This window comes from Alligator mississippiensis, chromosome 13, assembly GCF_030867095.1.
Source record: "Alligator mississippiensis isolate rAllMis1 chromosome 13, rAllMis1, whole genome shotgun sequence".
In the NCBI taxonomy this organism is placed as follows: Eukaryota; Metazoa; Chordata; order Crocodylia; family Alligatoridae; genus Alligator; species Alligator mississippiensis.
In genome coordinates this window covers 3,459,517-3,472,062 of record NC_081836.1, presented here as the reverse complement: position 1 = coordinate 3,472,062, position 12,546 = coordinate 3,459,517, and the positions used below count along the sequence as shown (strand labels likewise).

General features: G+C 60.3%; 1 protein-coding gene across 5 annotated transcripts in view; it reads right to left on the bottom strand.

The window, feature by feature from the left end:
• Nucleotides 1-150: 150 nt before the first annotated feature.
• Nucleotides 151-12,546, bottom strand: part of CROCC (ciliary rootlet coiled-coil, rootletin) — a 46,729-nt gene continuing 34,333 nt past the window's right edge. For all 5 annotated transcript variants that reach the window (XM_019499993.2, XM_019499994.2, XM_019499995.2 and 2 more), the window contains 8 exons: nucleotides 12,184-12,347; nucleotides 9,609-9,824; nucleotides 9,025-9,249; nucleotides 8,506-8,655; nucleotides 7,361-7,561; nucleotides 6,121-6,252; nucleotides 2,051-2,230; nucleotides 151-1,840 (listed from right to left, as the gene is read on the bottom strand). In XM_019499993.2, the coding sequence (XP_019355538.2) occupies nucleotides 1,754-1,840; nucleotides 2,051-2,230; nucleotides 6,121-6,252; nucleotides 7,361-7,561; nucleotides 8,506-8,655; nucleotides 9,025-9,249; nucleotides 9,609-9,824; nucleotides 12,184-12,347 (1,355 nt within the window). In that variant the 3' untranslated portion in view covers nucleotides 151-1,753. The remainder of the gene's footprint in view (nucleotides 1,841-2,050; nucleotides 2,231-6,120; nucleotides 6,253-7,360; nucleotides 7,562-8,505; nucleotides 8,656-9,024; nucleotides 9,250-9,608; nucleotides 9,825-12,183; nucleotides 12,348-12,546) is intronic.

The following is a 12,546-nucleotide window of genomic DNA, read 5'->3' as shown; positions in this document are numbered from 1 at the left end:
GTGGTAGCCCAGCACAGCTCCCCAGGACCCTCCACTTACCGTGCACACACCGCCCCTAGGAGTGGCCAGCTGCTGAACTGGGGCATGGCTGTGCCCTGTGTCCACCCTCAGCGAGACACTGCAGGAGGGAAAAAAACATCACACACCAGCTCTGTTTTCCCCTGTTTTAATGCTACATTGGACCACGTGCAGCTCACGAAGACCGGTGGTTGGGAGGAGGTTGGGAGCTGGCTGGAAACAGCCTCTTTCACGTGCTTGATTGTGCTTAAATTCCTCTGGATAAAACCAGGTTGTACAACCCCCTGGGGAAGGTCTCTGAGAGAGGAGTCAGAGTTGTTACTGGTCGGTCTCTCCACTCCCTTCACTTGTAGAGAAGTGAGTGAGTGCAATTTAGGGGACACGGGGATGCAAAGGGGCTTCTGAGCTGTTCCCACAGCACCAAGGAGGAAGGGAGCAAAGCCCCCGCCCCCCCCCACACACGCACACAGTCCAAATCTACCCGGAAGGCATCAATATAAAAATAGCTCTACAGGTTGGGATTAACGGTTACACAAAAGCCAAAAAAATAGGAAATTTTGGTTAGAAAAAACTTGGTCACTTTAAAAAACAAGACGACACAGACATAGAAAAAAGCCTCGTGCCGGCAACCAGGATTTAAACACCGCTGCTCAGCAGAGGACGCTCAGAGCAGCACCCTTGAGCTTTTTCAAGTCAGGGCCTCGGATGGGCCGTGCTGATCGTGGTTCTAGGAAGGAAGTGGTAAAAATGCAGCCTTACGATCGGCTCGGGTTTTTAGTGTCAGGTGCTGCAGGGCAGAGAGACGTGGAGTCCACCTTGCCCGTGCACCAGTGCTGCTTGCTGGTCTGTTCAGGCAGTTGCGCCAAGAGCACGGACGCGAGCAGGGAGAGATGCTGGTTCTTCCTCCAAAAATGTTGCTGCCAGTGATGCAGAAGGAGAAACCTCCAGCTTCCTGCAAAAGCCCAGTCCTTTTTCTAGGGCTGGTATAACAACCTCCTTCAGGAAGGCATTTCTAGCCTTCAGTCCCTGGCACGAGCTGCAGAGCAAACCAGCCGCCGTTCACTGGTCAACATGATCAGCTTCGGAGCAAACCTCGTGGGTTAGCAAAATGCTGGGAGGATCTCAGGCCTGGCCCGAAGCAAGCTTCATAATGCCTCTGTGAGATCAGCAACGACGTGCCCTGTTTCAGGGCAGTTGAGTGAGGCACAAAAGCGAAAGGGACTTGCCCAGACTCACATGTATTGGCACCAAGAACCGAGCACAGGAGCCCCCCGGCCCTGCTCTGGACTGACATGCTCCATCGCTGCCAAATAGCGGTGGCTGCTTACGTAGCCCCAGCTCAGAGTGGTGACCACCACCCTCTAAGAGCATCTTTCCAGCCACAGGTGACAACATGCAGGGCCTGACTCTCAGGTGCTGAGCGCCTGTAGCTCCCACCGACTGTCCTTCAAGTTGTGGGTGCTCAGCACGTCTGGAAATGGGGCCCACAGTGAATCCCGTGACTGCAGATGAGTCCCAGCTTTCCTCATCGTGCTTCTGTATGAGACGCACGACAGAGAAGGCAAGTTAGCAATGTGAAAGGGTCCCAGCAACGGCTACGGCCCCTTGGTACCTGACCAGGGATCCGCTGGGACTGACCCCGTCCGTACCAACCAGCCTCCGTGCTGGCACCGCAGGAAGGGGCGCAGCACCGACATCTCTGGGGTCACGGTGCGGCTGGCCAGCGGGACAGAGCCTAGTTCCCGGGAAGGAGGGAGGAAGCCGGGTAGTGGGGCTGATAGCGCCGCAGCTCTTGCTGGAGCTGATCCTTCAGCGTGCAGATCTGTGAGAGAGGGGAACGGAGGGCGGTCAACGGGGGAGTCAGCTCGGACTCGGAGACAGTCCCAGGAGGGTCAGCAGAGCCACGCTGGGGGGGATTTCTTGCAAACATCAAATGGGTATTTGCAAGTTCACTGCCCAAGTCAGAGCTCTGGCACCCAGCTCCCTGCACGGGGGAAGGTGTCAGACCCCAGAGGCGGGCACGGAGGCTCACCTGCTCCTCCAGGCCTTTCACGCGCTGCCTGTGGGCTCGCTCCCGGGCCTCCAGCGTGCGTTCGGCCTGGACCTGGGAGCCGCGCAGGCGCTCGATCTCCACCTGCAGCTCCTGGCGGTGGCGTGTGGCCGTCTCCAACAGGCTCTGCGACTGGCTCTGCTCCATCTCAGCCAGCTGAGCCTGCGCAAGGGGCAGAAGGGTTAATAGCGCCCTGACTGCACATGCCCTGGGCTTCCCTTGCAGGGGGGGAGTCTTGGCCTCGCTGCTAACCCCCCCATGCAACCCCGGAAGGAAATGTTGGGGATCTCTACGTGCCCAGTTCTTCCAATTCCACCCCCCCTCGCCATTAGATGGGTCACCCAGCGTGACCCTCTGGTCCTAAAAACGGATCCATCAAGACCCGCTCCACACACGGCGCACAAGCCACAGCTGCCACCATCGTGGCATTACAAAGTGCTGAGTGCTGTAGTGTAGACGAGGCCCCGAGACCTCGCTGCTGCCACGCAGGTCACTGGCACCAGGCTTCTCCCCTCGTGCTCTGCTCCTGTCCCTGCCTGCACACGGCTGGCAAACCCGCCCAGGGTCTCCAGAGAAAACAGCATGAACCACGGTGGCCACCACCACACCTGCAACCCGGCCCTGCTCCAGACACATGGCGATCTTGGCACATCCAACGTCCCAGCCTCATGGAAAGCCCCATCTGCTACTCTTTTACGCTGCTGTAAATGCTCAGTGTGCCCGTGCTGTGCAGATCAACGTGGAGCTGAGGCAGGGTCTCACTCCTGGCCTGACTGCAAGGCTGTGTCCAGCCCCTGCTGCGCCTACCTCCAGGTCTGCGATCTCAGGAGACAGCATTTCCCAGCCCAACACCGCTCTGCAACCTCTAGGTAATCTGGATGCCTCTCGTGTGCTCCACGGTATATCGTATGCCCAGACCCCATGCCCGACAGGGCTGTTGGGACGAGCACCTCACTGTGTTCCTATAACACCCCTCTTCGGTCTGGGACAGACATTGCATAAACCGGTTTGACCCAAACCAGTTAAGTCTGATACTACTATTCAACCAGGTTTATCTCAAGCAGGTTTCAGCCACTTTCAAACTGGTTTATATGTGCTGAATGTCTGTTCTGTGATAGGTTTAAACCAGTTTCTGATCACTTAAACTGGTTTGTCTGTCCCTAGTCTTCATAAGGACAGCGAGTGGGCCCAACATTCAAGCACCAGCCTGGAGCCAGGGAGCATATCCCTGGCTGTAAATTATACCAGTATAAAATGCTCCAGGGTAAGACAAACATGCACTATCCCAAGCCAGCTGCTTTTCATCCACCCCCTGATCTGTCCAATTTGGAGAGCCCTTCCAGGAGATACAACCCCCACTGGCACAACCCAGAGGGCTGTGGGAACGCAGAAGCACTCGTGCCGTGTCTAGCTGCGGTCCCCAGGGGACAATTTATATTCAAGTAACCCAGGCTTGGGTGGCAAAACCCAGACGTATTCTCCACCGCTCCCAGCATGGGCGCGTGCAGCTCTGCAGAGAAGCCAAGTGGCTCTGCCCACCTCGCTACATGGGAGAAACAAAGGAGGGAGGGGAAACTGAGGCACAGAGTGATACAGTGACATGCCCCGTGTCACTTCAGAGCAGCCTCGGGCAGGCCAAATATGAACCCAGCTGGGAAATGCCAGACACTTGGTCCTGAAATACTGCACCCAAAGCAGGCTCCTTTGCTGTTGAACGTGAACCCCTGGGGCAAGGGAGCAGGCTACGAGGCGGTGGGGTTAGCAGCCTGTGTGTGCCAAGTAGAGCGGCCGTCACTAGCTGGGGGCCCTTGGGTCCTGGCTACTGCTGCGCTGGCCGGGCTGGGAGAGGGTTTTGGCTTTTACAGAGGTTCCCGGCCCGGCGAGAGGCCAGGCGTGAGGATCCAGAACAAAGCAGCATTCATCACGCCGGGTCCGGCTGCAGCCAGCCATGACATCATGGCATCTGCAGAGACGCTCGTGTTAACAAGGGGAACAGACGGGAGCGGAGCCGCGGCCAGCTGATAGCACCTAGCTTTGCTACATGGCCTTGGGAAGTCGCCTTGCCTCACCGTGCCTCAGTTTCCCACTGTTCTAGCCAAACTGGGCAGGGGCTGGCTCTGACATACCTGCCCGGGGTCCTAATTTCAAGCCGGGTGCCATGCGAGTGATTTTCACGAGCATAACGACCCGTTGCCTCTGCTGAAGGTGGGTTCTCTAGGAGCAGGGCGGTGGTACGGCAGGGCTAGGCATCAGGCTCCGGGATACAGGACTAGCTACAAGCATGGGGCAGGCTGCGTGACTCACCCAGGAGCACGTTATGGTCCTTCTAATCATGCTTAGTTTCTCCTTCGAGGAACGGGGCAGCAATCGGAAGAGAGAAGGCAGTAAGCACACCAGTGAGCGACACTTTGCAGGCAACCAGCACAACGGGGCAGGAGGCAGGGCAGCCAGGGGACTTAGCTGGGTACAGAGGGGGCTAAGGACTAGGGGGGTCTGCATGGAGGGGCTTATCCCAAAGCACCTGGAGTCCTGCCCTGACTGACAAGCTTTGGATCCGGTCCTAGATGGTGAGCAGGCGCCTACCTTGCCCTGCAAAGCCGTTCGAGCACAGCCACATGCTCCCACGTCCCGCTTGGTGCTGAGCCGCTGGCGGGCTGTGCTAGCTGAGGGCAGGGGCGGGCAGCAGGGATGCTGAGCTCCTGTGCCCCAGGCCAAGTGCCAGCGTGACATGGGGGACGGGAGCACGTGGCCAGGGAGGCCGAGGCACCAGCAGGCTGAGCACAAGCAAGGGGTAACATCTCAAAAGGCACCTAGGTGACTTAGGAACCAAAGTCCCTTCCATTTCCAGTGGAGCTCAGGCTCCTACATCACTGACGCCAGGGAGAAGAGGCAGGTGGGTGAGGACAAAGGTCAAAGCACCTTCTCCAAGGGAGGCTGCAGGCAAAGAGGAGGGGAGCAGGGCACGAGCCAGGTCTACAGGGCACAAGGATGCCAGGTACCCAAATGGCAGAGGAGGGGAAGGACAGCAGGAGCTCGGAGAGGACCCCGGGGGTCAGCAGGGAGACCCTGCCCAGGGGCCAAGCAGACAATGGGTTTCCAGGTGATGGGAGCACCAGGAAGCAGAGCGCCGAGGCATGTCAGGAGGGCAGCACGGCCCCCAACGTCCCGCAGGCTGTGGAGCCCCCGAGCCCCATCCCTGAGCGCAAACAGCAGCAGGGATGACAACCACGGTGCCTGTTTAGGGACAGAGGTTGTAGGGGCTTCCCCTTCATGCTGTCTACCGCAATCTCTCCAAGCCCCTATAGCCAGGACAGAGCCTCACGTCTCTGACTCCTTGGCTCTGGGACTGTGCAGGAGAGCAGGGATCAGGCTCGGCATCAGGACTGCGCTGGCTGTGGCAAGGGAGAGGGGACAGGCGCTGTGTTACTTGCCTTTCCTAGCAATGACATGCACTCAGTTTACCTCCAGGTATATCGCACTCGACCTGTCCGAGATCCACTCCTCCATGGCCTGTTTCTCCCCTCTCCCCATCCACCCTCACCCACCGCTTCCCTCCTCTCCCAGCAGCTTTTTGTTCAGGACCAGGAACACATGCCCTGCTCAAGACCAGGGTGAAGGGAAAGGCACGGCCTGCCCTGCATGAAGGTCCTGCCAGCTAGGGGTGTTTGAAACACGACTGAGTTCATCCTAACAGCAAACACAATGAATGATGAAAGCTCGGGGCAGAGCCATGGGGCAATCCTGCCCCTGCGGGTCCCTGGCAAGCAGGAGTGTACCCAGGTCTCCAGAAGAAACAGAGGAACACAGGGCAAGACCTGTGGGCATCAAGTCCAGTCCCCTGGTGCATGACCCCATTCATAAGCTGATCGCGGTCCTTTGGCAGGGTTTTTCCCCACCACGCCACCTGCCCTGGATGTGCTACAGGCACGTTGCTCCCGTGGCTACAGGACTGGTACATCAGCCTAAAGGACCCTCACAGGTTGACCAGTCCTGGTCCTGGATGACTCCTGCCCAATACATTAGGTGGGTGGGGGGGGGGTCTCATAGCTCACCTCCAGCAGCTGGATCTGCCGCTGGGCGTCCGCCAGCTCCTGCTCCACCGTGGTGAGCGAGCGGTCCAGTCGACCCTTCTCCGCCGACAGCCGCAACGAGTCTTCACGAGTCTTCAGCTTCTCGCGCTCCACCTGCCGGCCCAGCAAATGCAGGGGGATGGAGGGGTCAGGGCTAGCGGAGACGGCCACGGCCAGCTACGCCGAGCGCCAAGATCGAGCCCAGTCAACAGTTTCCATCTAACCCTTCTCCCTCTTGGGCATGTGGATGCAGGACTATTATTTAAGCTTTGTTCATTGACCAGGCTGACAACTAATTGCCCATTATTTCTCTGCATCGTGAACCAGGGTCTCCAGTCAAGACAGGAGACGAGAAAGGTGAACCAAAATGAGCCAAGGTCCATGTCAACACTGAGTTGTGCATGCAAACCAGAGTGGCATGGAGCACATGCCCCTGGGCTGGCACGTCTGCCGTCGCCATTTGAGGATGGCAGGGATTTAGGCAAGATAGACACAGACACAGACTGTGGCCTGGGGTAAGAGGGGGAGAACCGCAGGGTTTCGATTCTGGGGAGGTGAGAGGAGACCGCACACCCTGGGCGGGTGTGGGTCGCTGCTGGAAGGATCCCAGAACATGTCGCGGAGGAGCAGTCATGCAGCCAAGGAGCTCAGGCTTGCCTCTGGCTCTCTCTGGGCTGGGTTTGCCAACTCCCCGTGGAAGCCGGGGCCAGGCTCAGTCGGGATGAAGCAGGGATTGCTGCTGGGGCTTTGTCCCTCGGTACGCTGATGGGGACCTGACTGCGTGTCCAGCCTGCTGTGGTCAGCCTAATCCCAATTGACACCAGTTTCTACTGAGGCCCCGGGCCAGACTGCACCTCAAAGCAAATGCACAAATGCAGCTGACTCCACGGAGGGGATTTTGCCCGACTCCGCTGTCGTATGGTGCCCAAGTTACCCTTTGGACTCCCATAGCCGATGGCTCATCAGCTCAGCAAAGGGCCCTGTAGTCCCTACTCTTGGGAGACCACTGCACCTGGCCACACCAGCCACAGGATCCAGCTGCTCGTGGCCCCATAATGTGCCCTGGATCAAGCAGGACCCTCACTAGCAGGGAAGACAGCACTGAGCTAGTGAATGCCCACAGCCATCTCCCCTCTACTAACCCAGAGGCACTGGTTAGGAGAGACTGGGGCCATTCGGAGGGTGCTGCGGGTCCATTCAAGTATGCGAAGCTCCAGCTCACCTTGTCCAGGGTCTTCTTCAGGGCGGTCTTGTCCTTCTCCAGGCGCAGGGAGGAGCGCTCGGCCTCCCGCTTCTCACTCTCCAGCTGGGCCAGTGCCCGCTGCAAGCTGCCCAGCCTCTCCTGCAGCAGGTGCTTGTCCTCCTGCAGCTTCTGCTGGCCCCGCAAGGCCAAGCTCTCACCCTCCTGGCGCTGGCGCAGCAGCTGGGTGGGGGGCAAGGGAGCAGAGGGGTGGAGATGAGCTAGAAACCCCTTGCAGGGATGCATTGAACCAGGGCAGCGACAGCGGCAGGATGCATTGCACTAGGGCTGGACACCCCAGGGCCAGCCCCTCACTGGGAATTAAGTGAAGGCAATAGGACTGATGGCTGAGGGGTGTTGCTCGGCTCCTCTCCAGAGGCATGCATTCCCTTCCAGCCAGCCACGAGCCCAAAACACTCCCCAGCAAGGGCTTGGAGCTGGGCTGCCTGGCAGGGAGGCCCCAAATGAGTATGACCTTAGCTGCTCCTCCAAGACCAAGGTATAATTGGCTTAAATCCAAAGAGACCTTTCCACTCAACACCGGCAGCCTCTCCTGTGCCCCTGCTTGGCCCAGAGCAGGAGAGAGCAACAAGACCTTTTGCAAGGGGGTGCTGGAGTCGGCGCTCGACCCTGTCAGCTGGTTCGTTCGGAGGTTGAGGAGCTCCCGAGCTAGTTGGTGGAGGAGACCAGCTCCGCAAAAGAGAGGACCAACACGCCAGTGGACTTCCCCGTGAGCACCTGTAAGTTGTGCTACCATACGGGCATTGCTAGCCATACCCGAGTGTGGGTGTGTGGGTCTCAGCCTCCATGTTGCTGGGCACAAGCCATGGCCATGTGCTTTTTGCCACAACCTCCCTGGTTCAACAGCACATCCTCTGGGGCTCCGGGGATGGATGGTGAACTGCGACGCAGACCCCGTGCTCACGTCTGGTCCCAGCATCCACCCTCCAGAGGAATGGGGTGCGTGGGAGCCCAAAGGTGCCCCGGTGAGCATCCCCACCATGGCAGCTGCCCTGTGTTGCTGGAGCAGGCTCCCCCAGGCCTCCCCGCAGCAACAGACTGGCTCGGGGACCACCCCGGGCTCGAATGGCTGCTCTGAGCCACCCCAGCCCATGCAGCCTGCTCACCTCCTGCTGCTGCCGCACCTGACCTTCCAGCTCCTCCTTCTGCAGCTCCAGCTCAGCCTGCTCGGTCTTCAGACCCTGGATGCGGTCGGCCAGCGTGCCGTTCTGCTTCTTGGCTTCGGAGACCGCCTGGCGAGCAGCATCCAGCCGCTCCTAGGGCACGAGATGAGAGGCTGAGTGCCGAGGGGCACAGAGGGGCACCTCCACAGAACGAACCCAGGGGCAGCAGGGAGACCCCAACCTCTAGCAGAAGAGACAAGGGCGAGAGGCCCCTGTGCCTACATCTCTTTTAGGGGCAGATGGCATGGTCTAAAGCCCGGTGCAAAGCAAGAAGTGTCCTCCACAGCTCCGCCCAATCCTGTCCAGCCAGTTCAGCTCTTTCTGAGCATCCCAGTCCAGACTGGGGGCATCCCAGGCACCCTCACCCAGCACCTCTGCCAGAGTAACCTGGGTCCTGGCCGTGAAACCCCTGCTGCATGAGCCTAGAGGAGACCCCCCCCTTCCCACATGCCCTGCTCCCACCTGGAGCACTCGACGGTCGTGCTCGCTGGCGGTCAGCGCCTTCTGCAGCTGCAACACCTTCTCCTCGGCCGAGTCTGTGCCGGCGCTGCTCTCGGTCAAAGCGGCCGACAGGCTTTGCACCTTGTCCTTCAGGGAGCTCTCGCTCTCCTCAGCCTTCCCTAGCGTCAGGGTCAGTCGGTCCACAGACATCTGCAGGGCGCTGGCCTTCATCTCACTGTCAGTCACCTGCGGTGGGGTCAGCGCTGTCCTTTAGTAAGCCAGAGCCCAGGCCTGGTCCCTTTCTGATGTCCCCGAGTGGAGCCCTGTCCTCGCTGCCCCGGTTGGGGGGCACCTGCGTGGTGATCCCAGCTATACAGCCGTGCATCTCCCCCCGTCCGGATGAGCAAAGCCCTGCTCTAATAGCAGCAGTGGGGTCAGTTCAGCTGCCACGGAGAAGGCCCACCATGGTCCGGCCGTGCTAGGGGCCACAGGCACATTGCAACCTGCCCTGGCACTCCCCAGCCCCCTTCCACACCAAGCCCTGCTAGCTCAGCAGGGCCGAGGCTGCCCCTGGGAAAGGGCCAGCCGGGCGCTGGCGGCACTACCTGTCTCTGCAGCATGTCGCCGCGATCCTGCAGCACCTGGATCTCCATCTCGCGGTCGCTCAGCACCAGCTTCATCCTCTGCAGCTCCCCATCCAGCGAGCGCCGCAGCAGCTCCACCTTGGTGCAGCGGCTCTCGGCTGCATCCAGGATCTCCTTTAGGCGCCGCTTGTCGGCCTCCAGCTTGGCCTCGTTGGCCTTCATCTTGGTGATCTTCTCCTGGGGGAGAGTGGAGGTGAGAATCACCATCCTCCTCTTTCCCTGGGCAGCTCTTGCTCCCAGACTGGCCTTGGATGAGGCTCGCGGGAGATGACGGCAGTACCCCAGCGCACAGCTACGACGCCCCCGGTGCTCCTGCCCTGTGCCCCCGTTCCAGTCCGCGACTCCCCTGCATTTCTACCCTGCTCTGAGACCCCCCACCCAGCTGAGCCAATGCTTCTTCCTCCTGGCCTGCAGCCTCCCACCCCCTCTGACAATGAACCTCAGCCCCAAATGCTGCCGAAGCAAGACGGCAGCCCCTGGTCCCTCCTTTGCAGCGTGGAAACGGAGACGGGGAATCACCAGGGCTGACAAAGCCGGCACTGGAGGTGGGATGCATCCTCCAAGCTCGGTCACCCGTGGAACAAGCCCTGCTGGATCCTGTCCCACCATCAAGGGCTGTGTCCCTCCCTGCTTCCCATGCATCCGTCTCAGGCACAAAGGAGGCTGGCTGCAAGGCAGTAAGGACTTGAACGCAGATCCGGTGCCACACAGGATGCTGCAGGTACCAGCAGGGCTGGCTTGCCTTGGCAGTCGCTCAGTGCTTGGCTAGAGCCCGGGTGGCCAACAGCATTATGAAGCTAAATGAAACAGGGCAGGGTCACCCCTCTGCTATGGCTGGAGGCAGGAGAGAGACCCTGGTGCAGCCTGGAGCCGAGGGGGCAGAGAGGGTCGCCTCTGGGTGCTGTGGGAATTGGAAACGAGCGGCGAGGCCTCAGCACCGAGCCAGAGCCCCACGAGACACAGTGTCCCGGGGAGTCGAAGGGCTGAGAGAGGTTCACTTTCACAGTGTGGCCACCTTCGTGGCGTGGCAGAGAGGCAGCCTGCAAAGACCACAGGTCTGCAAGATGCCCGACGTGCTGGGAACTGTAGTTTCCCAAGGCCTCACATCCCCACCAGAGAGGAGGGGGATTGCAATCAGTCCTGTTTTCTATGCATGGCTTTCAGATGCCTGACCAGCACCTCGTCCACGTGCGGTCCAGGCTTGAGGCTGGCCCTGTAAGACTCAGACACAGGCCCGCTGCAGTGAGGAGAATGTGCAAAAGAAACCCAGGAAAAAGGACAATCTCAGCACCCACGGAGGGCTAGCTCTGCATGGAGCAGCTCGGCCCCCCTTGGCACCAGCGCTCCCAGCCTGGGCAGGATCTCCTCTCCCCGAGGCACAACGAGGCGCCCTCACACCTGCCCCATGCTGTGCAAAAGGGGAACATGCCAAGGCACCTTCCCGGGCCCCAGCCCCTTCCCCAGGGAGAAGCAGAAGCCCATGCACAGCAGCCTCCTGGTCCTCCCCGCGCACCCCAGAGCTGCATGCTCAGCAGCGCGCGTTCCCTGGCCTGTGCTGGAGCTGATGGCCCCCGGCCCTGCCAGACTGGCAGCCTCCCAGCTTTGTTCCTGAATGCAAAGGGCTGGCCGGGCTCCAAGCCCGGCAGACATAACACGCGCACGGCCCAGACACGGAGCACCCCCGGGGACCGTGAGTAAAGAGTTCCACCAGGCAGAGGCCCGCTCCCTGCCAGGAGCCGGCTTTGCCAGGTGCAGAGGGGGGCAAGCCTGCGGCGGACCGAGGAGGCAGCTCCCTGGGCTTTTTCCCATGACCAGCCTGGGGGCAGGATCTCGCTGGGGGAGTCTCGCCCGCTGGTGCCCACCCGTCTCTGCTTAGCCGGTGTCCTCCTCTCAGCTCAGCATCTCCTGCAATGGGCACAGTGCCCCACAGAGCTGGGGAGCAGCTTGGCCTGTGGTGGAGGGCACAGAGACCCCCAGCTCTGCCACTGACCTGCTGCACCACCCTGGGCAAGTCCCTTTGCCTCTGTAGGCCTCACTCCGCAGAGGGTCCTGTATGGTACTGTGTTCATGCAGTGCCCGGCACAATGGGGCCAGGATCCTGGGGGTACGGGAAGCACATCTTGCAGGTATCAGCCTGCAACATGAAGCCAGTTCCAAGGGGGAGACCCAGCTGGACAAATCCAGGCCCTTTCCTCTCCAGCCTGCTGGGAGGGTGCAGGATTGGTCCTCACACAAGAGCCTCCATCATTTCTGAATGACCCTAGGAATGGGGCATGTGGGCAACATTTCCGATCCCTGCACTCAGCCAGCGCTCACGGCGACCGAAAGAGCATCGCATGCAGGTGGCAGAAGCAACCAGGACTCTGCCATTCATACCCAAGGCAGATCCTAGCACCCCTTAGCTCCCCAATGCCCAAAACAGCGATGATGTCCCAATAGGGAGCCCCAGGCCCCTTCCAACTGAGCTCTCTGCCCGCTTTGCCCTGATTTCCCTTCTAGTTGCTCTCCCCTCCCTGGCCCGCGATGCCCCCAGCACCTGCGTGGTCCGGCGCTCGCTGTCTGCCGACTGGAGGCTTCGCTCCAGTGTTGCCACCTTGTCCAGCAAGGCCTTGCGCTCCCGGTCGTTGCGCCGGAGGGTCTCTTCCTGCAGCATCAGGGCAGTCTGGGCGCTGCTCAGCTTGCCGTCCATGCCACGTCTCCCTGGGGCAGCAAAGGGAGAGCGAGGGGCACGCTGGGCATCTCACGCCAGCTGCGAGCAGGGGGCATGCAGAGTTACATCTCCCAGGGACTATAGGGCCAGGCTGCACTATTGGATAAAGCAGGCAACTGGGGTGCAGGACCCTCTGTTCGACTCTGCATCCCTGGTGTGTCTGGAGTGGGACAGGCTCGAGCAAGGGCA